Consider the following 21,682-nt stretch of genomic DNA (forward strand, 5'->3'; position numbering starts at 1 on the left):
TAAATAATAATGATGAAGATAGGGGACTAATTCTTCTCTCTTTTATGAGAGCTCTTAAGATGTCAGTATAAGGCTAGCTTGTTGTGAAACTTGTAAGTAATTTAGGCAGGATGAAGATGGACAGTTGAATTGTATAGCTGAGACAAACACGCAATCTGAGCAGGAAACTCTTTTAAGTAATCATGACTAGCATCAAGGAATTAGCCTTGGAAATAGTTGAAGCGATTTGCCCTTAGGAGGTTTCTCTCTTGGCTGTCTTTGGAAAAGCCTATGGCATCCCGGGATTTTACTGAGGGAGGTCAGCAGTGGTGTGGTTTCTGTGCCTTCAGAGCAGCTCATTCAGTGACCAGTGAAGGCACCGGAGGCACATCAGGCAAGAAAGAAAATATTGTTGTGGAAGTGACTGGCAGAGGCGGTGGTTTAGGGGGGGAGACAACAGACAAGTATTGTCTTCACGTGGGTTTTGGCTCCTTCCTGCCTGCACGTGATTCCATCTCCTGCGCCTGCACAATGCTGCTACACAGGCTCCTTGGGGAGTGCTGGGACCCTGCTTAGGAGCTAGTCCTTCCTCATGCCTCTTTATCCAGCTAATTTAACTGTTCTTTATGGCTGCAGCCTCAGTGATGGCACTGTCATGAACAACTTGGCTCATTTGCGTTTTTGTTTCAAACAGCGCCTTTAGCATGCAGTAGAGAGTGTGTTCTGCCAAGGAGAGACAAAGCAGCTTCTGTTTTGTGTGTTTGGTGGAAGTGTTTCTCACCTGCTTGATGAAATGTTGCCACTGAAGGTAACTGAATGTGGTCATAAGGACAGCACTGTTCTGCCAGCCAGTCCTTGCAAAAGTAAGGGTATTTTTGACCCTTGAAAAAGCTTCCCAGCCATCTTCTGCAATTCCTGTGCCTGAGCAGCGTTGCTGCTTTGCTGTTCCTGGCAGCGTGGCTCTGTGCCAGCAGCAGCAGCAGCTCGCAGGCTGGTGGGCAGCTCCCAGTGATGGGATGCTTGCTTTCCAGAAAGCTGACAAAAGGTAAAGCCCATGAAGGCCTTTTCCTGCATGGGCTGTGATGTGGGCAAGGGGCAGAGGCTGAGGCACCCTCCCAGCAGTGGTGGGGATTCTCAGCACCCAGGCCAGTGCTTGCTGGATGGCTAGTGCTCCATCAGTGTCACTGTGTGGCATGATGGATGCCTTTCTTAAGAGGGTACAGTCTGAAGGCCTTGGAAAAATCTGTGTTTGGGAAGGACTTGAAGGACAGTGCAGACAAATTAACCTGCTGATGCCAAGGTGGGAAGAGTATGTGGGTAAGGTGTCTGTGAAAAAGAGACCTTGCATGTGAAGTGAAACAGGCACGGAGAATGCTGAGAGTGAGAAGGTAACACAGGAGAGAGACAGATGGGAAATAAACTTGCCCTTTGGCTTGAGGGTGACAAAGCTCAAAGGCTTGTAAAATGCTCTCAAGAAGGATGGGGGTGTAATAAGAAATTTAAGATTTAGGAGGGACTGTATAAGGACTTGTTAAATATTTATTGCACCGCTTGATTAAAGTCTTTTATTTGAAATAGTTTAGACTTTCCCTCCCAAGAAGCCCGTGTTTGATATTTTTTCTTACAAACTATTTTATGTTGTATTCCCAATTCCAACACTTCATTGTGGTGTTGGAGAGGATCACTTTCTTCCACGTTGCACTCTCTGCACTGCAAGCTGCTCTGCTTTATACAAATTCTACCTTGGCAGTCACTGGCAGGGACTTACCCACTTGGAGTATCGTTTCTCTTGTGGTTTGGTTCCTCCTGAAATTACAACCTCCTTCTCAGCTTGGAGGCAGCGCCACAGCTCCCTGTTCAAGTACTGTGCTATGTGCAATACTGCCCCAACTTTCTTCGCCAAAACATCTCCCTTGTGTGTGAGAACTTTATTAACGAGTTTATATATTATGGAGGATTCCTGCAGCAGAAAAGGTCACCTATTGTGCTAGGCTCTATTCAGACTTTCTCTGTCCTGGGCAGATTCTGCTCCAAATGGATGCTGGCCACGTCTGGAGTGCAAAGAGGAGGGAGGTTGTGACACTCAAGCAGAATGGTGGTTTGCAAAAGTTGGTGTTGTGATTTGATTTACCCAGGAAGATTTTTGTTTGTGGTTTTGGTGTCTTTTAGGGCTTTTTTTTTTTTTTTTTTTTTTAATGTGAGTGGAAGGCAGAAGTGAAACGTGAGAGGAAGCAGAAAAGAAAACAAACTGGGTTTCTTTTGGACTTCTCCTGCTTTCCTTCAATTAGTGTGTCAGGGGCAGATGGTAAAAGAAAGGGAAAGTTGTTATCATTTTAATGCCTGTGAAGGCAGACTTGTTTCCTCTCCATTGCTCTGGGAGTCCATGGGTTAGCAGTGCCTTTTCACTCCCAGTGCTGGGCTGAGGCTGCTGCCTGCTGCTCTACACAGATCCCAACTCTGCTGTGATCTCAGGATTCCAAAATTTCAGAAGCTGCCATTGGAGCTTGTGATCCTCAGGAACTCAGTTTACTCTGAAACCCCAGGCAGAATATTGCCAGCTGCCATTCTCCAGGCAGGTCAGCTCCAATGGGTATGGGTATAGGCAGGCAAAGCTTTGTGAGCAGTACTGGGAAAGCAAAGGAGAGGAGATTTGAAGGCCTCCCTCACTCCATTCTATTTTGCTGGTGTTTGATTTTACACTGCTTGGCAGTGATATTAATTCTAAAAAACCCTTGGTTGTAGCTTGAAATGACTGGATGTCATATGTGAGGGGAGAGATGAGATTTGTCACTGTCTCATTTCTTAAATCAGAAAGCAAAGTTACTGAAAGGACCAGTTTGTATTCTGCTTTACACAGATTTAGAGCAGCATATAAATCATCTGGTAGGATAAGTAAACTTGCTCTCTCCTTTATCACAGAACATTGTTTTGCTTTAACCTTGCTGGACTGTGTTTTCTCATTCGCATTTCCCCTCATCATAATACTAGGGTGAATAAAACCTTTGGAAATAATACAGTTTCTCCTCCTTGAGCTGGCAGAACAAATTTCCAGCCAAGTGCAGTAGTCAGATCTTCCAGGTGAGGGAGTTTGAATGGAAAGTCACTACTTACATGCCTTGAGACATGTCTTTGCTCTATCTTTGGGTGGTTTGGGTGGATTTTTTTTTAAATTTTAAAATTCAGCTCCTAAAATAATTTCATTGTTCTATAGAGCTTGGGGAACAGTGTTATTTCCCTCTTACTCCTCCAAGTGTGTTTCGCAGAGACTATTTCTCATAGGGGTCTCATACCAATTTTAGTGCTGGAACAGGTCAGGACTGTTCTGCTTGGTCTCCTGAGGCATCTAGACAATGATGTTTAGGGACAGACTTGAAGTGACTTTTCCTTTGGTTATGTCCTCTCTGTTTCTGACACTTCTAGAGCTTAGTTCTCTTCTTTTCCATCCCTCAAAAATGTCCAGCAAAATGTGTCTAAATTCCTTGCCTTCTAAAAATTTGTGTAAATATTCAGTGTTTTCTTTCCATAATGTTGCAGGGGGTGGAGTGCTACCTTTGGAAAACAGCTGGTAATCTTCCTTACATGGATCTGCACTAGTACCATTTTTTGACTGCGAGTTTCTCGGTCAAAGTTTCTCAAGTGGCAACCATGGTCAAATACTTAAATCTTCAGCTACTTAAATCATCACAATTTTGTAAATGCTGAAGTAATAAAAACAACAAGTCATTGATTTGCTATCTGCATGCAGAAAAGCCCACGCTGATATTTAGTGTGCAGTGATGAATGGAAGAACAAGGGATGTTGAGCTTTGTGGTGGAGCAGTAAGCAAGCTGATCAGGTGCTGCTGGGTGGTAGGCCAAGAGGTAACACACCTGGGTTTATTTTCAGTGTGCTTATTCAAATGGTTAGAAATTATCAGAATGTACATAGGTGGATTTCTGTGTGGGAGTCATATGCAGGTAATCTTACAGGCAAGATTATTTTGGTAAAAGAGTGTTGCAGTTAGAAACCCCTAGAGATGCTGGCACGTCCACTCAGTCTCTGAAGGGAAACACATGAAAAGGGAGAGAAAAGCTGCTCCAAGCTTGATTTAACCACGTGAGTCTTGTAAAAGTATAGCTTACTGCAAAAATTACTGGTAATCAGACGTGCTGTCACAAACAGACAGGGAATGTATAAGGATAAAACACTTCCACCAGCTCCATCAGAGGGAAGACAAAGAGGGTTTCAATGGGAGTTTGTATTCACAGATAATGGCTTAAAGTGGTAATTGATGCCAGCTGCATAAAATCACTAGGAAGGGCTCACCAGCTGCCTCTCTCCTTCAAGAAAAAAGGATGTACTTTTGTATTACTTCATGAGAATGACAGTCTCTTGCATCAATAAGTTTTAATTTTCTGCCTTTGTGATACCCTTGCCTCTGCAAATGGAGGGGTGTCAGTGGTGGTGGTGCAGTGCATGTGTTGTCCGGAGGAGGTGACAGACCTTCCATCTCTGAGGCTGGCTTACATGTCCAAATCCCAGGACGGCTGCCAAAACACCTTGGCCTGCTTAGGAGGATCCCTGCTGCAGGCTGCAGCGTACCCTCCCTGAGGCATGTGTGTCCATAAGGAGATCTGTGCGGAAATGGCCTTATCCGGTGAGATTTTTGGGTGGGATTCATCTCGCCCTGATGCAAGACGTCTGCAGGATTGGTGTCTGGATCTTGGTTAATGACCTCACCCTCCTTTTGTAGTTAGTGGGGAGAAGTAAACACCAGTAGGGTGCACATTGTTTGGCCTCTTTCAGATGTCCACATTGGGATGAAATGACCTGTACCCTGGAAAAAAAATGCTCCTGAATCTGGAACAGAACAATTTTGGTATGGGAAACGTTTTGTTTTTAAGTCTTCTACCAATTGCTCTACCACAGCCTTTTCTGTGCTGATTAATCCTCATAATAGTTCCTGTCACCACAGAATCTTCAGGACTCTTTGCCAGGGGGTTATTGATCCACACTAAGTGGATTCTTCCAAAGTCTGGCAAAAATTACTGAACCCACTTACTATTGTAAATTCCATTTTGTACTGGATTGAACTGTAGGTGAGGTGCTATTTCTGTTGTGGACAAGTGCTCAAAGGCAGCTGAAATATGAATGTAGGACCATTGTTAGCTGTAATTCAGGGAGATACTTGGGGAGATATTGCTGCAGGGAGATTCTGCTGCAGGGCTTTGAGCAGGTGCTGTGACAGAGACTCAGTGGAGAGCTGAAAGAGCAGTAACTGTCTACAGTCTGCTGGCTCTGTCTATGCCTTTTTTGTCATTTGTTCTTCGGGATTTTTTTTGGGGGGGAGTGAGGCTGGGATTTTTATTATTTCATTTTTCAGAAGTAGATCCTGTTTAAGTATTGTCATTTTGGCTTCTGTTACAATAAATAAACACAAACAACCTTTAGGACATCCTGCCCATTGTATTGTAAAAGCTATTGTGTTTGCTGAGGGTAGGAAGTAATTTTTATCTAAAACGTCAGTTCAAAATAGCAGATTAATCCAATTATACATATTAACCTATCAGCAATTAAGTCCCAAAGCATCAAGTTTAACAATGTCCTGTTTAATTTTTTTTTTTTGCCAAAATACACAGTTCAGAGATTCACTGTAACATAAGCCTGTATTCCTCCTCTCTTTTTTTTTCTTTTTACATATAGTCTGAATAAATAAAAAAAAAATCATTCAACAGCACGTACAACAGAAGCAGCTGAAGAAGCACCAAGTTAGCTTTTGGCTCAAAAAGCTTTTCTGACAATGCTTTCTCCCAGGGCTGCTCTTCACTAGGAACTTTGATTTACAAGATTCTTTTACTATTTTGTTCAGTGTTCCAGAAATATACAGTACTTTACTGTATATTTACTTCAAAGATGCATCATGAAAAGATGAAAGAGTAGTTTAGCCCTGGTGCATTTTGGGAATTCTGTTGTAATAATTTACGAGTAAGCATTGCACCCCACTATTAGAGTATTTGAAATGCTTGTTAGCTTTGTAGCAGAGAGTGGAATCTTTTGCTCAAGCTGTGTGTACCAGTGTGTACAAAGAGTTAACATGTAGCTAGTATTAACATCTGCGTATGTCATGAATAGGATATTTGATTGCTAACGTGGTACAAATTGCGAGGAAGTTTAAGGCTTAAAATTTTATCATATAATCAGCTTTGACATCACAGAATAATCAGAGTATGTGCTACCGTTCCCATCAGCCAGCAACCCTAGGGAGAAGTTTGTCTTCTTCCTGGAATCAATTTAAGGTAGATGTTTTCCTGCTTGGATATAAAATTGTGGAGCAAAAAGGGATATCCATCTGCCATTTAATTTGTTGCCTTTATAGGAGCTTGAAGAAGACTCATGCTGTCTAGGTATGGGAAGAGAGATTTGGGGGTGGGTTGGTGTCCGTTCCTTCTTTTGTATCTGCTGTCTGCCTGCTCAGACACCACCTCAGAGCGTGTGGATCCTTCCATGCCACATGTCCTGCTGTCAGTTCAGAAGCAGGTTGTGGGTGTTTCAAGGAGTACTTTCATTATGTTACCCATTTCAGCTCTTTGGAGGGATGACCTCCCTTCACCTGAGCTGCTCTTTGCTTGGCACCTTGCTGGAGCGGGGGCAGCCAGGGGAAATCCTTCCTCTGCCTTTGTGTCTCAGCATCCTGTTTACTGCCTGGGCTCCTGGCCCATGCTTCCTGATCCAGTTGCTCTTCCTCCACAAAGGCAGATGGAGGAGGAGGAGGAAGCTTGTGTGCAAGGCAAATGCCTTTTTCTTGCAATAAGGGGAATTCCTGATCTCCACCTCTGTTTTCCTATGCCAGTCCAATGCTGGCACCAAGATGGGAACCTACTTTGACAGGTGGTTTCACAAAGCCACTGTCTGGCATTTAAATAGAACTGGTTGAAATTTCCAAAATTAAAGGAGAAAAAATTGTGAAGATGGAAATAATACTCCTCTGTCATATATTTCCAGCCTGCTAGCTATGGATTTGCTTAAAGTGTTACAAGGATTGGGTTTTTGAAACAGATTATGTCATGTTCCATCACTGGGTAAAATCCACTGCATCTTTTATTTGTTTCTTTGTGTTACTGAAAACTTGGGAAAGGCTTGTTTTAGACCATTTCAATAGACAGAATTTTGATGGCATGAACATCATAGGAGCTTATTGAACATGATGCTCATGTAAATTGAAGTTCAGAAAAAATCTGCTTGTGTGAAAGTGAAGAATAAATCAATAATGCATATGGTATATTAAACATATGGGGGTTTGTTTTATTTTTTTCCCCAAAGGATGAAGAAGAAGAAATCAAACTGGAGATTAATATGCTAAAGAAATATTCTCATCATAGAAATATTGCAACTTATTATGGTGCTTTCATTAAGAAAAGTCCTCCAGGACATGATGACCAACTGTGGGTAAGCAGATGTTTTTCCTAAGTATTTCCCTGTTGGATATAGATTGGTAATGAGAGAAATACCACTTTATGGAAAGACAAACTAAAGTAGTTTGGTGCTTGTCTGAGCTGCTAGATAAGTGAATCGCAGAGGCTAATAACACATCCTTAAGGGGATGTCTGAACCAAAATTTGTTATAAGCAGTGGATTTGTTCTTTAAGTAACTTTTTTCCCCTATATCCCTGACGGATAATGACATGTTTCATAGGAACACCCTCAAGAGGACTGAAGTTTGGGGTTGAAATGGCAGGGTGCACATTCTTCCATAAATACATGGAAGTTAAAGGATAAGAAGTGTTGCAGTGATGTGATAAGTTTGATTCCTTCAGCATTAGATGTGCTCTTACTGCTAATGCATTTTGCATAGCTGAGCAAATCCAGATTCCTAGCATTAAATTACAGTGATTAAATCAGTCCTTGAAAATCTGGTAACTAATGTGAGACATATTCCATATATATCTGACACACATTGAAGACATTTGGTTGAATCCATTTTCCAGGCAGAGATGTAAAATACATTCTCTGGTTCACAAGAGCTTCTCAAATCAGTGCTGTAACCTGATTATTTTGCTTTGCTATACAGCTGAGGTCTATCTTTAATGTCCTTTGTACACTGATATTTGTTTTCCAGCTTGTTATGGAGTTTTGTGGAGCTGGCTCTATCACAGACCTTGTGAAGAACACAAAAGGGAATACCCTGAAGGAAGACTGGATAGCATACATCTCCAGAGAGATTCTCCGGGTAAGGAAAACAGTCCTACAGAGGCGCAGCCTAGCTTGAGGTTCTGCAAGAAGCTGTTTCTGATCAATCCCATTAGCCATGTCATCACTTGGAGAATGCGTAGGAGCAGATAGATGTCTGCTCCACATCATTTAACTTGGTGTGAGTTGTACTGTATTGTAGCAGAAGGCTTGCAGAAAATTGCATTTCTAGTCATACGAAGCCAATAGAGGAGTCAGTGACCTTGCCTACTGCAGAAGCTGTGAAGCAGTGTCCCTAAGACCTGAGGCTGAAACAGTGCTGTAGCATGGTAGCTTACAGAACAGGCTTTTCTAAATATGCTTGCAGCTGCCTTTTTCTTTCCTAATGAAGTCCATGGAGGAAGAGCTGTTGGCTCAGGCCAGCAGTCAGGACTTCTGTGCTGTGATGTGCTCTTATCTTGTGTTGTCCCTGCAGTCTGTCTAGAGCAAGCAGCTCTGTCACGTGTGGCTGTGCCCTGTGCAGTGCTTGCAGGCAGTGCTACAGAGGTTTTCAGGAAATGGTTACCAGTTACAGCTTACCAGTTGTTCTAAAATTGCAACTTAAGATAATTACTCTTAATATTTAATTTCCAGTTGGTACAGTTTAAGTGCTTTTTGAATTGGCATTTGTTTTGCTTCACTAAGTAAATCTGGGATGGTTTTCCTCGTGCTTCTTTGCAAAACAAATTGCCTCCTACCCATACCACTACACAGTATGTTTGTTCAATTGCTTAATCCTAAATGAAGTTCTGAAGGGCTTTATGTTAAAGGAAATGCGCACTAGCTTGTGCATAAATCAATGCTCCTGTGGTCTGCATTACACATTTGCTCTTCCTTGGTAATTTTTAAGATGAGGATGGAGGGAGACACATAGTTCTGGTCTCTTGCTCTAATTTCAAAGGCTAGAGGACAGTCCAACTGCTGGTGTTTGACTGGCACATTTTAAGTTGTTTACAAAGGAGACGTTCTATTTCAAAACAAATGTTTAGCATGCCTTAATATAACTTCTGCAGGACCATCTTACCCTTGATTTGAGAAACATGTGGGCTTGGAGGTATTCTATGCTATGTTGCGTTCATCCTAGATCCTCCTAAGATAAAGCAGTCAAGCCCTTGCTGAGAAGAGGAAAAAATATTTACCTCAGAAAAGAGGGAAAACTATTTTCTCATTCCAATGAGAGATTTATAAAGGGAGTGTTAATTACTGACCATCAGGATCTGGAATATCTGGAAAAAAAAGAATGCTAAACTCACATGAGATGTCTGATTCAACACAGAGTTTGTCAGAGGTGAAGGAGAGAGGTCATGTAACACAAAAGGAGCTAAAGTGCCAAAGATTGGTGCAGGTGGAGACACCGGTGAAGGCTGACCCAGTGAATCCTTGTGTGGTTGGAAAGGTCGGGGGAGTGCAGGAAAGTGGAGACATGCCCCTCTGTCTTCTCCCAGGCCTTTGCATCCCCAGATGTGTTTTTTCAGTAGGGTTAAATGGTACTCTGGAGAGAAGAGATGATTATCTCTCTGGCTGGGTTGGAGCAGCAGAAGGCTTTAAAAAATATCCTGTGTGAAGCTGTGGAAAAGCCTACATTCCTGTGAAAAATAAGACCACACTCAGCATTAGCAGTCAGTGAAGGGTCTCAGGGACATCAGCCGTTCACTTGATTTGCTTATGACATGTGGAAAGGAAGCTGTAGATAGTGGTTTTTGTCACACTCATTAACTGTTTTTAAAAAAGGAAAATAGCCCAATGGTTATGTAGGAAAACTAGTAAATGATCAGTTAATGAAGAACATGTGTAAGAAATACTTCTCTACAGCAACCGCTATTCTGTTAATCTCTTGCAGCTGTAAAGGTTCTATTCTTTTATTTTTCACAAAACATTAAAAGACTATGAGGGCAACATGAACAGGCAGGATGATCCCACTGGAGACTACAATTTTCCAAGCAGAAAACTGAGGAGAACCCAAAATACAGGCAGTTGCTAAGAGGGTTGCCTTTTCTCCCAGTTACATTAGAGAGTAAAATGCAACATATGTCTTTCTCAGCCCTCCCTCCACATGGCTAATGCTTTGGGGCATGTATCCAGGTGCTGTCTCAACAAAAAGCACCGTATGCCAGGAGGTTTTGTTTCCTTTGGAAACTATAACGCTTATGCTTTTTTTTTCCCTTTGCATTTTTTTTCCTGAGGTACAGTTATCTGGCTTCACGTTTATGGAGGCTAGAGAAGAGAACTGCACTTTTGCAGTGGAGCATGTCTTTATCATCTATCCTCCCTTGCCCTCAAACATGACTGCCACTCCATCACCCCCCACCTGCTTCTCAGGGGTGCATATAATACATGTGGATGCTGCCTCCTTTCTCCTTCTACCTCCCTTCCCAGCTAAATTCTGTGTGACCCTGTGCACGTCAGAAGTCAGTGGCATACACCGACACTGATGTCATTTAGAATGTAATTACTTGGAGACTTTGTGGGACTTCACAGGACAGCTGAGAGGTGTTTGCACAGTACAGGTGTTGGGCTGTATTTAGGTACTGTGTGTGCCTGATCTAAGCCTGTGTCTCTGCTCCATCACCAAAAGCTGTGTGGGTGGTGTGCTGCAGGTCCCTTTGCACCCAGTTGCAAGAGGTTGAGGCACAGTGCTGTGATCTTTGGGGCTGCTGGGTATGGGTAGTTTGTTGCTGAGCCAAAAGCCTGACTCTGAACATCCTCTCCTTCCTCTCTTCTCCTTAATGCAGGGGTTGGCACATCTTCATGCCCATCATGTGATTCACAGGGATATCAAAGGGCAAAATGTATTATTAACAGAGAATGCAGAAGTGAAACTTGGTAAGTAGGTACATGTGTCCTCTTCCTCATTTGTTCAGCTTTTGGTTTTATGATGTTCCCAAATTAATTTCATCCTTTAAGAGCCCTGCAACATGTTTTATAGTGTAAATACTCTGTCAGTGGTTCCGTGTGGATTGACAGCCTGCATGTATTTCCTCCTGCTTGGAGAGGATGGGAGCACAGGTTGTTATTGAATTTGGTTAGGAGATACTGATTTTCATGCCAGAATCGGTGCAGAGATCATTTTGTTTCCCCTACTGAGCTGTGTATAAGCTGAGTCTGTTCCGATTCACTTTATTCTGGACTCGGGAAGTGACAGGAGTCTCTCTTGTATTTAGCTTTAATTAAAATAGCACCTGCTGTTCAGGTTCTGGACACAAAAATATGATCTGGACAGCACTCTCAAGGGAGCTGTGGTATTGAATTCAAAACACAGTTCCAGCTCTGGCATGCCTGCTGAAAATCGTGCTCATCCCTGGCCTCTTCTCTCCTGCCAAGTGGACATACTCTTTTTTTATTTCCTCTCTAATTTGTCTCTTTCAGTTAGTGCACATGTCAACCTTCTGTATTTGTATCACGCTACACTCGCCACCTTTTTTTCGTTAAATATAGAGCCATGCTGAAGCCCTCCCACCCAGCCCACATCCCTTCTGGTTTGTATTACACCTTCCTGCAGCATGAGGCATGGGAAGTTGTCCTGGCTGCTGGGGGAGGAAGTTCTTGGGAGAGCTTTCCTTCATTTTGTCCAAAATGGGGTACAGTAACTTCCAAACCATTGCTTCCACTGAGCTCGTCTACACCAGTTTGTCAGTGTCACTCAGATGGTGGATGCAGCAAAGCTGACACAGCCCTCTTAGGGCAGATGCAGTTACTGGTATAGAAGGACATGTAGCACTGTGGTCATGAACAGGGCAAAATGAAAGGCAGAAAGCACCTTTGTAATGTAATTACTTTGTAATGAAATGGGCATCTCTTTCGCAGCCTGTGTGCATGTGTAACCAAAGTTAGCGCTTCCTGAATAATTCTCATCTTTTGCTCTCATTGATGTTTCTGCTCTGTGCATTAAAGCAGAGACCAGTTCACTGAGCAACAGGTTAGTTTTGCTGTCCAGTTTTAGAGCAGAAAAGGTGGTGAACTGAAAGGAATGTGTTTATGCATGTAATTTTCCCATAGCATGAGAGGTACCTTTGGGAAGTGGCTGTTTTCTGTATAGGCAAAGGTGCTTGGCTTCACCATGTGGGAAGGGACTAAATAGCCCTTTCTCAGCTTCCCAGGCAGTAGTTCTGCAGCTGTGCTCTCCCTTCTGTCCAGGCAGACCAGTGAGGGGTACAGGAGAGGTGATTATGTGCTGCTGGGTCCCTTGACATTTGTGCCCAAGCACATTGTGTGTGAACCATAAGGGCTCAGGATTAGTCATCTTATTTCTCTTTAGCATGGTCCTCCCCTGTGGGACATCTACAGGGCTTTATTTTCAAATCATTTTGTAAAAGTAATCATTGTGTTATTTTCCCCCTCTTATTTAATTTTACTCTTTTCCCACCCACAGTGGATTTTGGTGTGAGCGCTCAGCTGGACAGGACAGTTGGCAGGAGAAACACTTTTATTGGGACTCCGTACTGGATGGCTCCAGAAGTTATTGCCTGTGATGAGAATCCAGATGCTACGTATGATTACAGAGTAAGAGTCCTGTTCAAAGAAAATACCCAAAACATACACTTGCAATATAAATGTCTATGGACTATGACAGTTTTTGAGACTTCTTGTGCTTTGTAGGTGTAATAACTGTTTTGTGTAGTTGCATTCTTATTACCAAAGAACAAGGTAAGGATATTATCAAATTGTGACCTTTAACACTTTCTGCTGCTTGTATTATTGTAGCTTTGAGATGTAAATACAGGACTTCAGGGTGCTGTAGATGCTTAGAGAGGGCAAAAAAGAGTTTACTTGGAAATGCTTGTGTTCTCAATTTGCATAATGGTTGTACTTTAAATTGTGTTACACTATGTCCCAGTTATTGTGGTAACCAAGAACAATACATTTTAGGTGTTGCCTTAAATAGAACCACCATCTGGAGAGCCAGTGAAGTACAGAAGGAATTCCGAAAACTACTTCTGATTTCAGGATACATATACATGATTTTTTTTTATAAAAATTTATCCATCACAACATTTCTTAACAAAGATCATTCTTTACATAGCTTGCTGCAAACCAAGGATTTAATTACTGCAAAACCATAATTGGCTTGATGGTATTTGCATTACCTTAAGAATATTAGGTATACGTATTTAAAGTTAAATATATCTAGTGAAAGCATACTGTAATCTTTAAAGTTCCTCTGAGCTGACTTTAATGAGAGCACAAGGAAAGAAAAAATGTAAAAATATGGTTTTAAGAAACCTTTACTTAGACTAATGTATTGTTCCATCTTTAACCAAGGATATCAGAAAGCCAGAGATTAAGGCCTTATAATGAATTACAGAGCTGAATATCAATTGTATCACTTTGCTGAGACTGATAGTGTTAGCTATCAGTATATTTGTGTGTGTCTAAATCTTTGTAAAACACCCAAATTATTTGAATTGGTGTTTTTGTACGTTTTGACTAATTTTGATCAGATTGATCCCTTTTCTCTTGATTTACTTGCTTTTTGCATTCAGCATCTCATTGTACTAAAGCTAATGTTTTATATCTTTCCAGACAGAGTTGTTATTAGTAAGGAAAGTTGCTATTAAATTATTTAATAAAGCAGAAAAGCCCCCTGCAATAATTGTTAATGCAGTAGTGATATGAAAAATAACTCCTCTGTCCTCTGAAAACACCTGTTTATTGTTCTAGGTGGAGCCTCTAGGGTGGTTGCTCACAAAAAATTAATGTTTGAAGGATTCTGTAAGATCATGAATATGTGCAATTTAGCTAAGATGGCTGCATTTGACTAATAGAAGAATGCCTTGCTGGGTCTGAAAAGATGATCTTTAGAAATGCTTCTCTGGTTGTAGTGCATGAAGAGCTTATTTCCCCATTAGTTTTGAGTAATTTTTAAAAAATCACAATTATGACCAGAAATGAAGACTGCTTTGCTCAAGAAAAGCTCTCTTTCACAGCAGTCTCCTCCAATATTTTGCCCATTAAGCTGTGTCACTCTCTGAAGTTGGTTTCTTGCCCAGACTCCTCCATCTCTTCCTGCTGTTTGATCTTCCTGGCTCTTGTTTGGTCTCTCCCAAGTCAGAGGTGCTGGTCAGAGGTGGTACCTTGAAAGTCTGCTACTGAAGAACTCTTTTTCTGTAGCGTTTTAAGGAAAGCTGAAGTGTTAGGGGAGGAATGTTGCCTTTGGCATTAAGTAATGCCTGTGGTAAAGACAGAGGTGTAAATTTTGGGAGACTGTGGTAAAGACCGAGGTGTAAGTTTTGGGAACCTCTGCCTTTTCAGTGGTGTTGGTGACTAATTCAGCTCTCCTTTCAGATGGATCTGTATTTTCCTTTTATTCTTGCTTGTTTTGTACCTGAAGAGCCCTTGCAGTTTTTGACAAGTCTGACCACTTTAAATTTGAGCTGAGCTTTTTGTTTTACAACTGTGTCTCTCCACACTCTGGGAGTGCGTTGTTCAATTCTTTGTTGACAAGGGAATATTGAAAATTCTGTTGTTTCATAGGCTTAGATTTCTGGCAAATGTATTTCCCATTGTCATAATGTGAATATATTTTTATGTGCTGTTGGAAAGGGTTGTTTGCTCACTCAGTAAGAATACGTGTGTTTCTGCATATACATACGTATTATGTGAAAAGTAGGATTTTATGATACAGTTACAAGATAAGAGGCTTATATTATTTAAATAGCCGTGGTATTTGGTTTCAGCCTCACCTACAGGGCCTCTCTAAATAGTACTCTCTTACTGTGTGAATGGGTAAATCCACCTACTAACATATGGTGTCTCTCTTTTTCTGCAGAGTGACCTTTGGTCGTGTGGCATTACGGCCATAGAGATGGCAGAAGGAGCTCCCCGTAAGTGATCCCTGTGCTTCTCCAGTGGGCTCCTTAAGGCTGAAACGTATACTTGGGTGATGCTGGTTGTAATCTAAGCGAGTTTTGAGGTTTCTGAAAATATCCCCATGCTATTTATGTTCTCTTTGGTTTTGCCTGCTCTATAAAAATAAAATCCCATAAATAGCAATGCTTTTGATAAAGATAGGGTTGTGTTTAAACACTACAGTGCAGACTGCAGTAATTTAATTTGTATAGCAGGAATATTTGGAAGCTAATCGAGAGTCTGACTTCCTTCCTATGGATAGTATATTGTGTTTTGGAGTTGTGTCCCACTTTGTCTATGGACTGGCCTGGAATACTGAAACTTCAGCTGGGTAGAGGGTCAGTGGGGCCTCGAGGAAACAGGTCTTAATGAAAAAAGCATTTGTAGCAGCTATTTCTGTGTTGGCTTTCTGTTGGTCTGGATAATGCTAACATAGCTTCTCCTTCTGTTTCCACTCATCAGTGGGTGGTGTTAATCTTCCTTAGCAGTGACATGGCTTAAACTATAAATCCTTCTTCAGGACAAAGCACTGAACTTAGGTATTCTCAAGCACGGATCAGTATCAGTTAGTCTAGATTTGAGAGGAAAACCTGGAAACTAAAAATGCCCAACTTTTTAATAGGTTCTTTTCCTTTCATGTAGTTCTTCCAGAATAGAAAGGCAAACAGCAGATGTGTGAGGAGGACAGAAACCTTTGAAAAGAAAAGAAAAGAAGTTAGGCATGGTGTTTTGACTTCTAATGATGATTTTTTCATCCTTACTGATCTTGCAAATATACTTGTCCTTATTGATTTTGCAAATATACTTACCCTCACCCTCAGCTGGAGGTCTGTATTTAAAAAATAAGAGTCTAAGGTACCAAAGAGCAAGTTAAATTTTTTTGCACATAAAAATCTACCACAATAATACAACCCAGCTTGAAATGTCTGAAATAATCTTGTTGAAATAAAGTATTGATATTTCCCAGCTAAAAATTGGTCACTTTGTTGTAGCTGCTGCCTGATTTTCTTGTTCTTCTTATTGACTTTAATGCAAGACTTAAAAATCAAAACACAATGGTCATGTGTTGATTTATGTTTTAGGAGGCCTGATACTTTGGGGTTGTTTTCTTTCTCCTTCCTAATTGCACGTTTGCATGACTGTCCAAGTGAGAGCTGCTCCTAGGACACTTCAGCCAGCAGTATATTAAGTGAACTACCTCCTTTTTGCCATACCTTTGTGTTCAGCACTTTGAGTTGCCTGTATGGCTTTGTAAGCCTAGAATTGGACAATAATATTTTGCTAATTTCTAAATCAAAACAGAGCTTGACCGTTCTTTGTGTAAAAGCACAAGAGTAGCATTTAGGAAGTTAGCAAAGATCCTCTGTAAGTGCTGAACAGTGGGCTCTACCTTCTCCTCCAGTGGCAGCTGAAGAGTCCACCTCTACGGACTCTTTGGTGGTCTGCAGGGATCCATAGGTATCCAGGGGGCTTCTTTGCCAAGATTGCGGCCCCTTATTTTTGAGCCAGAATTCTCTTCACATCAGTCTATTTCTCCTGAATTTCTGTTGTGTGATGTCACCTCATACTGCAGTGATCACTCAGACTGAGGGTATAAGTGATCAAATATAGGAAGGTAGTTAGAACATGGCTCCTAGAGACTTTTCTTGGGCTGCCTCTCTCCCTGCTCCCTTGTTTCCCTGGGTTGGCTCTGCCATGTTGCTTTGCTATGGAACAGGAGGAAAAGCTGTCCAACATTGATCCTAGACTCTCACAAATGTCCACTGAAACAAGCAAGACTTTTTTGGATGGAAGTTGTGGGTTTGCATTTCAGTTCTGCAGACAGTCCTTTTGTGTGATACAGACCCCCTCCCATGCTTCAAAACTGTCATGCCTTGAAGTAAAGAAAATATCTAGGTCTGGAGAATAAAAATGAAGCACACTCCATAATGGGAGAGAAGGGCAGGTGGAGGGAAGATTATATGAAACAGTAACTCTCATTGCTCACGTCCACCATCATCTTCCAGTACTTTACTGACCCGAAAGTAAGTCAGATGACTTGGGCCTGGAGGAGGGCCATGCTCAGATGTTCCCATCTTGGTTGATTTTAGAGGTTGATCCATGCTTTGACTTCTTTTTCCTTTTGGGCTGCCATTGGCACATTGAGCTATGGAACTGTTGTAATTTTGGGTTAATTCCATTTACCTGTGTTGCTGTCTGCACCTGCTGCATGGCTGTTTGGGATGGTGGGAGTGGTTGTGGAAGCTGAAGTCATGCCATTGACAGAGAGCAACTAAACCAGTGTCTCTATCTCTGGTTTTGTTTTCTTCCCTTCAGCACTTTGTGACATGCACCCCATGAGGGCACTCTTTCTGATACCCAGGAACCCTCCCCCACGGTTAAAATCCAAGAAATGGTATGTATTAATTATATCTTGCTTGTAGCCTTGTGTAGTGTGAATTTTTCTCGTATCGCATACAGTTTTGTTACTCCTTCCACAGAATTGTAAAGCAGTTTAAGTTAGCAAAAATCTCTGTTATCTTTTGTGCCTCTGAATCAAAGCATGACATAAAATGCATGCATTATTTAGCTCTGTTTGTCCCAGAGAAATTTAATTTCAAATTGTATGGAAATGAATACCAAGGTTGTTGGTTTTGTTTTTTTGTTTTTTTTTTTTGGGGGGGGGGGGGTGGTTTGTGGGTGTTTTTTGTTTGTTTTTGTTGTCTTAATGTAGCATCTGTATTAAGGTGACAAATGGATCCATGTTTTAAAATATAAACTCCTGTAGCACTCTTAATATGCAGTATGTTTTCTCAGACGTATCATAACACAGAAACAGAACAGTGCTATGGTGTTCTAGTTGCTAAATAGAAAGGAGCTATTAAAACTAATGAAGGCTTTTACTATAATTATTGTAAACGGTTGGAATTGAGTGCCTGCTTCTTGCCAGCTGAGAAGAATCCATTAGTATCAGAGGATTTCCTCCCAGTTACTGGTTACAACTGGCACATATGAAACAAAAATACTCAGTAGAAAGAGATTTCTTATAGATGGAATGTGATCATAGGATGCTGTGAGCCTGTCAAAATAATGAAGTGATTGGACTGTGTATTCAGTATCAACACAATATAAACTTGGCTTGCTTGCTGGGCTTGGTCTTTACCTGGATTGACTTATTCATGCACTTGTATACTGTCAAGGCATCGCTGTATCTTACTTGCCTTCTGCATATATTAATGGAATAGAGATGCATATGGTCCATTCACATTAGCCTTTCATTGACCTTTTTATGTGGAATAAAAACATTCAAGTGTGAGGAATAAAAAAAAATCTGAACATCCAAGTTTTGCTGGATTTAGCCTTTTTTATTACAGTAGGGAAGTGGACTGATGGATGGAAATTATTGCTTTTTCCTCTTAAGCATGTAGTGAGGATGTTTGCTCTCCAAGCACTGGAGGAGGTTGAGAGCACATACCAGTTAAAAAGCAGCTCTGGTCCAAGGCAGTTCTGCTGTCACTCAGCTGTTTTGATAGCATGCTCAGTTGCAAGTTATGAGAAGATAGGCCAAATGATGACAAAGTTGTAGAAAGATCATAGAATGGCTTGGAAGGGACCTTAAAGATCATCTAGTTCCAAACCCTGCCAAGGAGTCCATGGATCCATGGATCCCAGCCAACTAGGATCCACTAGTTCAGGTAGCTCAGAAATCCATCCAGCCTGGCATTGCATGTTTCCAGGCATGGGGCATCCACAACTTCTCTGGGCAACCTGTTCTAGTGCCTCATTGCAGTTTTGAGTATTTCCACTATTGGATTTTGGTAAGTGGCTTGTTTGGTGACTTCTTTCTGGAGAGGTCCTCTTTCAAGGGTTCAAATGAAGTGCAAATTTTGGAAGATAGTGCTGCAGCTCGGCTAACTCCCATACCCTGTCACTTTATGCTGTGTGCAGAGGGGTTTAGTTTAGTTCATGCCCTTAAATTGTGTCAGAGACCCAATGTGCCTGTGTTGAACAGACAACACTGACCAACACCCACCTCTAGTTCTGTAAAATTTTTTTGTGTGTGTGACTCTTAAGGTAAAAAATAAAATAATCTTAAATTCTGGCAGATCTAACTTTGTAAGCCCAGGTGCATGCAAAAGCAGCGTGGCGCTGCTTCTGTCAGGAGAATGGCAGACACAGTTCTCCTGACTGGGTGTGTCTGTCTGTAGCATGGATAGGTAGAGGCATGCCAGAGCTGCTCTGATCCAGAAGATTTACATTATTTACCTCACTCATAGATCCTGACTTTCAGAGAAATTACCCTCTGAAAGAGGGTACATTACTGTGAGGATGTGCCTGAGAGCTCCAAGAATGTTCATGTCACCCTGTGTCCCTCCAGCCCTGTGTCGCTCCAGCTTAGTGCTCAGCTGGAGCACACAGAGATCTGTTTAGGAGGTACACTTGCAGGCAACACTTGTGCTGTGCTCTGGGACATGGTGGTCTTGGAGAAAATGAATTTGAGGAATAACAGAAAAACTGTTTCAGCTGAGTTTCACCTCTCATCTTCTGCCTTTTTTTTTTTTCCTTCTTGCTTTCTCAGGTCGAAAAAGTTTTTCAGCTTTATAGAAGGTTGTCTAGTGAAGAATTACATGCAGCGACCTTCTACAGAACAACTGTTGAAACATCCCTTTATACGTGACCAGCCAAATGAAAGGCAAGTCCGAATCCAGCTTAAGGACCATATAGACAGGACCAGGAAGAAGAGAGGAGAGAAAGGTATGCAGCTTCTAAAAATCAAGTCTTTGCCACTTGTAAAAAATGCATATTTTTGTCTTGCTTTGCATTCTTCTCTCCAAGAGAAGCTCCTATAGCCCAAATCCTTAAAAAGTTCCTTTTCAATTCATAGTTTGACTGTCAGAAGGCTCTGTTTTGTTCTGTCCTTTACAGAGAAAGCATAAATTTCAAGTACTGTATTTTCTGATACATTAAATTTGCTCACTTGCTGGCCACTGGCTCTTCCATACAAGCATTAAGCAGTATTTAGGAGGATATTGGCATATATGCCTTTCCCTTCTTTAGTCTCTGGTAGATTCATTTCCTGGAATGGTGCCATAAATCGGACTCCCAGGAAATAAGCCATCACAAGAGCTGTGAAGCAAAAGTTTTGCGCAGTCTTTTCTCCTTATTCAGGTGGTGCTGAAGTTCTCCAGGTGTCTTGTCTTACATGTAAAACTTGGTGTTGTTCAGGGAGTTTACTGGAAGTCTTCTGCAAACCACTGTGCTGCTGGGAATATAAGCTTATGTATATAGAATGAGTTCTAGAGTCTGTGATAGATCCTCTCACTGAAGGGGACAGGAGCTGGTTTACTGAGATGCTACTGCAACTCCCCACTACCCTAAAATTAAAGTACTATCCAGGCCTTTGTTTCTTTCCTGTTAGATGAGACGGAGTATGAATATAGTGGAAGTGAGGAAGAAGAGGAGGAAGTGCCTGAACAAGAAGGAGAGCCAAGGTAATAATTGCTTTTGGGATGGCTTTGGGCAGTCCATACCAAATAAGTGTAAAGGTCTGTGATTATAAATCAGCATGCTAAATTTCTGTCTCTTATTAAGTGAATGCACAAACCACTCAAAGGGTTTGAATACCTATGCTGTGACTGTTAAAGGTTTGAAAGCTCCCCTCCCTATGACTTAGAGCAAATAAGCTCTGGATGGAGATTTATGGCAAATATGATTGATCAGGGTCCCCACAGTGTTAGCATTCGTCCTTACTTTGCTTGGCCTCATTTCACGCCTTCCACTGAGAGCGTGTATTTGACATACAACTGGTGTCTTTGCTCCAAAAGAAAACGAGATTAAACTTTAACACCATGATATATTTTATTAATGTTCCCCTGCTTTGGCAAAGGTATTTAATGGCCCATCAGGCTTTATCATACAGAAGGCTTTAACTTCCTCTTGTTGCAGTTCCATTGTCAATGTGCCTGGAGAATCAACCCTCCGACGTGATTTCCTGAGACTGCAGCAGGAAAACAAGGAACGGTCCGAGGCCCTTCGGAGACAGCAGCTGCTGCAGGAGCAGCAGCTCCGGGAGCAGGAGGAGTACAAGAGGCAGCTGCTGGCAGAGAGGCAGAAACGCATTGAGCAGCAGAAGGAGCAGAGGCGGCGGCTAGAAGAGGTAGAAACAGGAGACTGGAGTTTGGGAGCAGAAGCCCCTCTCCCCGTTTTGTTTCCCATTCCCACACCCATTTAAATAGAATTCCTTGTAGCTCCAGGATATCTCAGGACAGAAAACATCCTCTGAAAATCCACCTGTAAAGGTAGAGCAAAGCACTTAAATCCATGCCTGGCTACTTGAATATAAGACATCTTCCAAAGCATTTGAATATCCAGCAGCTCCCATGAAGACAACAGAAGCCAGAGCTGGGTTATTTGAAAGTGTTTTTTGTGGAAGAGGCTGTTTCTTGGTCTCTGGCTAGGCTTAGGTAGGTATAGAGAAGAGGAGACAAATTATTCCCAGGTGGATTTTTCTCTCAGGAGTACTGTTTTGGGGGTCATAAAATTTTTCAGATTTCCCTTTAAAGCTTTCTCAAACATCTTGTGTTTGGTATTCATTCATAGTAGATAGAAGCCTGTTTTTTAATGTATTACACTCTCATGCACAGTAGCTTAATGAGTAAAAGCCACCTAGATC

The 21,682-nt window shown here is 41.7% G+C and overlaps 1 protein-coding gene across 13 annotated transcripts in view; it reads left to right on the forward strand.

Annotated features, from left to right (window-relative positions):
• MAP4K4 (mitogen-activated protein kinase kinase kinase kinase 4) overlaps positions 1 to 21,682 on the forward strand; it is a 163,382-nt gene that overhangs the window by 97,854 nt on the left and 43,846 nt on the right. For all 13 annotated transcript variants that reach the window (XM_077781543.2, XM_085582808.1, XM_077781544.2 and 10 more), the window contains 9 exons: positions 7,279 to 7,404; positions 8,075 to 8,185; positions 10,917 to 11,007; positions 12,554 to 12,684; positions 14,951 to 15,005; positions 17,347 to 17,425; positions 19,589 to 19,764; positions 20,429 to 20,501; positions 20,956 to 21,166. In XM_077781543.2, coding sequence (XP_077637669.1) covers positions 7,279 to 7,404; positions 8,075 to 8,185; positions 10,917 to 11,007; positions 12,554 to 12,684; positions 14,951 to 15,005; positions 17,347 to 17,425; positions 19,589 to 19,764; positions 20,429 to 20,501; positions 20,956 to 21,166 — 1,053 coding nt within the window. The remainder of the gene's footprint in view (positions 1 to 7,278; positions 7,405 to 8,074; positions 8,186 to 10,916; positions 11,008 to 12,553; positions 12,685 to 14,950; positions 15,006 to 17,346; positions 17,426 to 19,588; positions 19,765 to 20,428; positions 20,502 to 20,955; positions 21,167 to 21,682) is intronic.

Source organism: Lonchura striata, chromosome 1, assembly GCF_050655825.1.
Source record: "Lonchura striata isolate lonStrDom1 chromosome 1, ASM5065582v1, whole genome shotgun sequence".
Taxonomy (NCBI): Eukaryota; Metazoa; Chordata; class Aves; order Passeriformes; family Estrildidae; genus Lonchura; species Lonchura striata.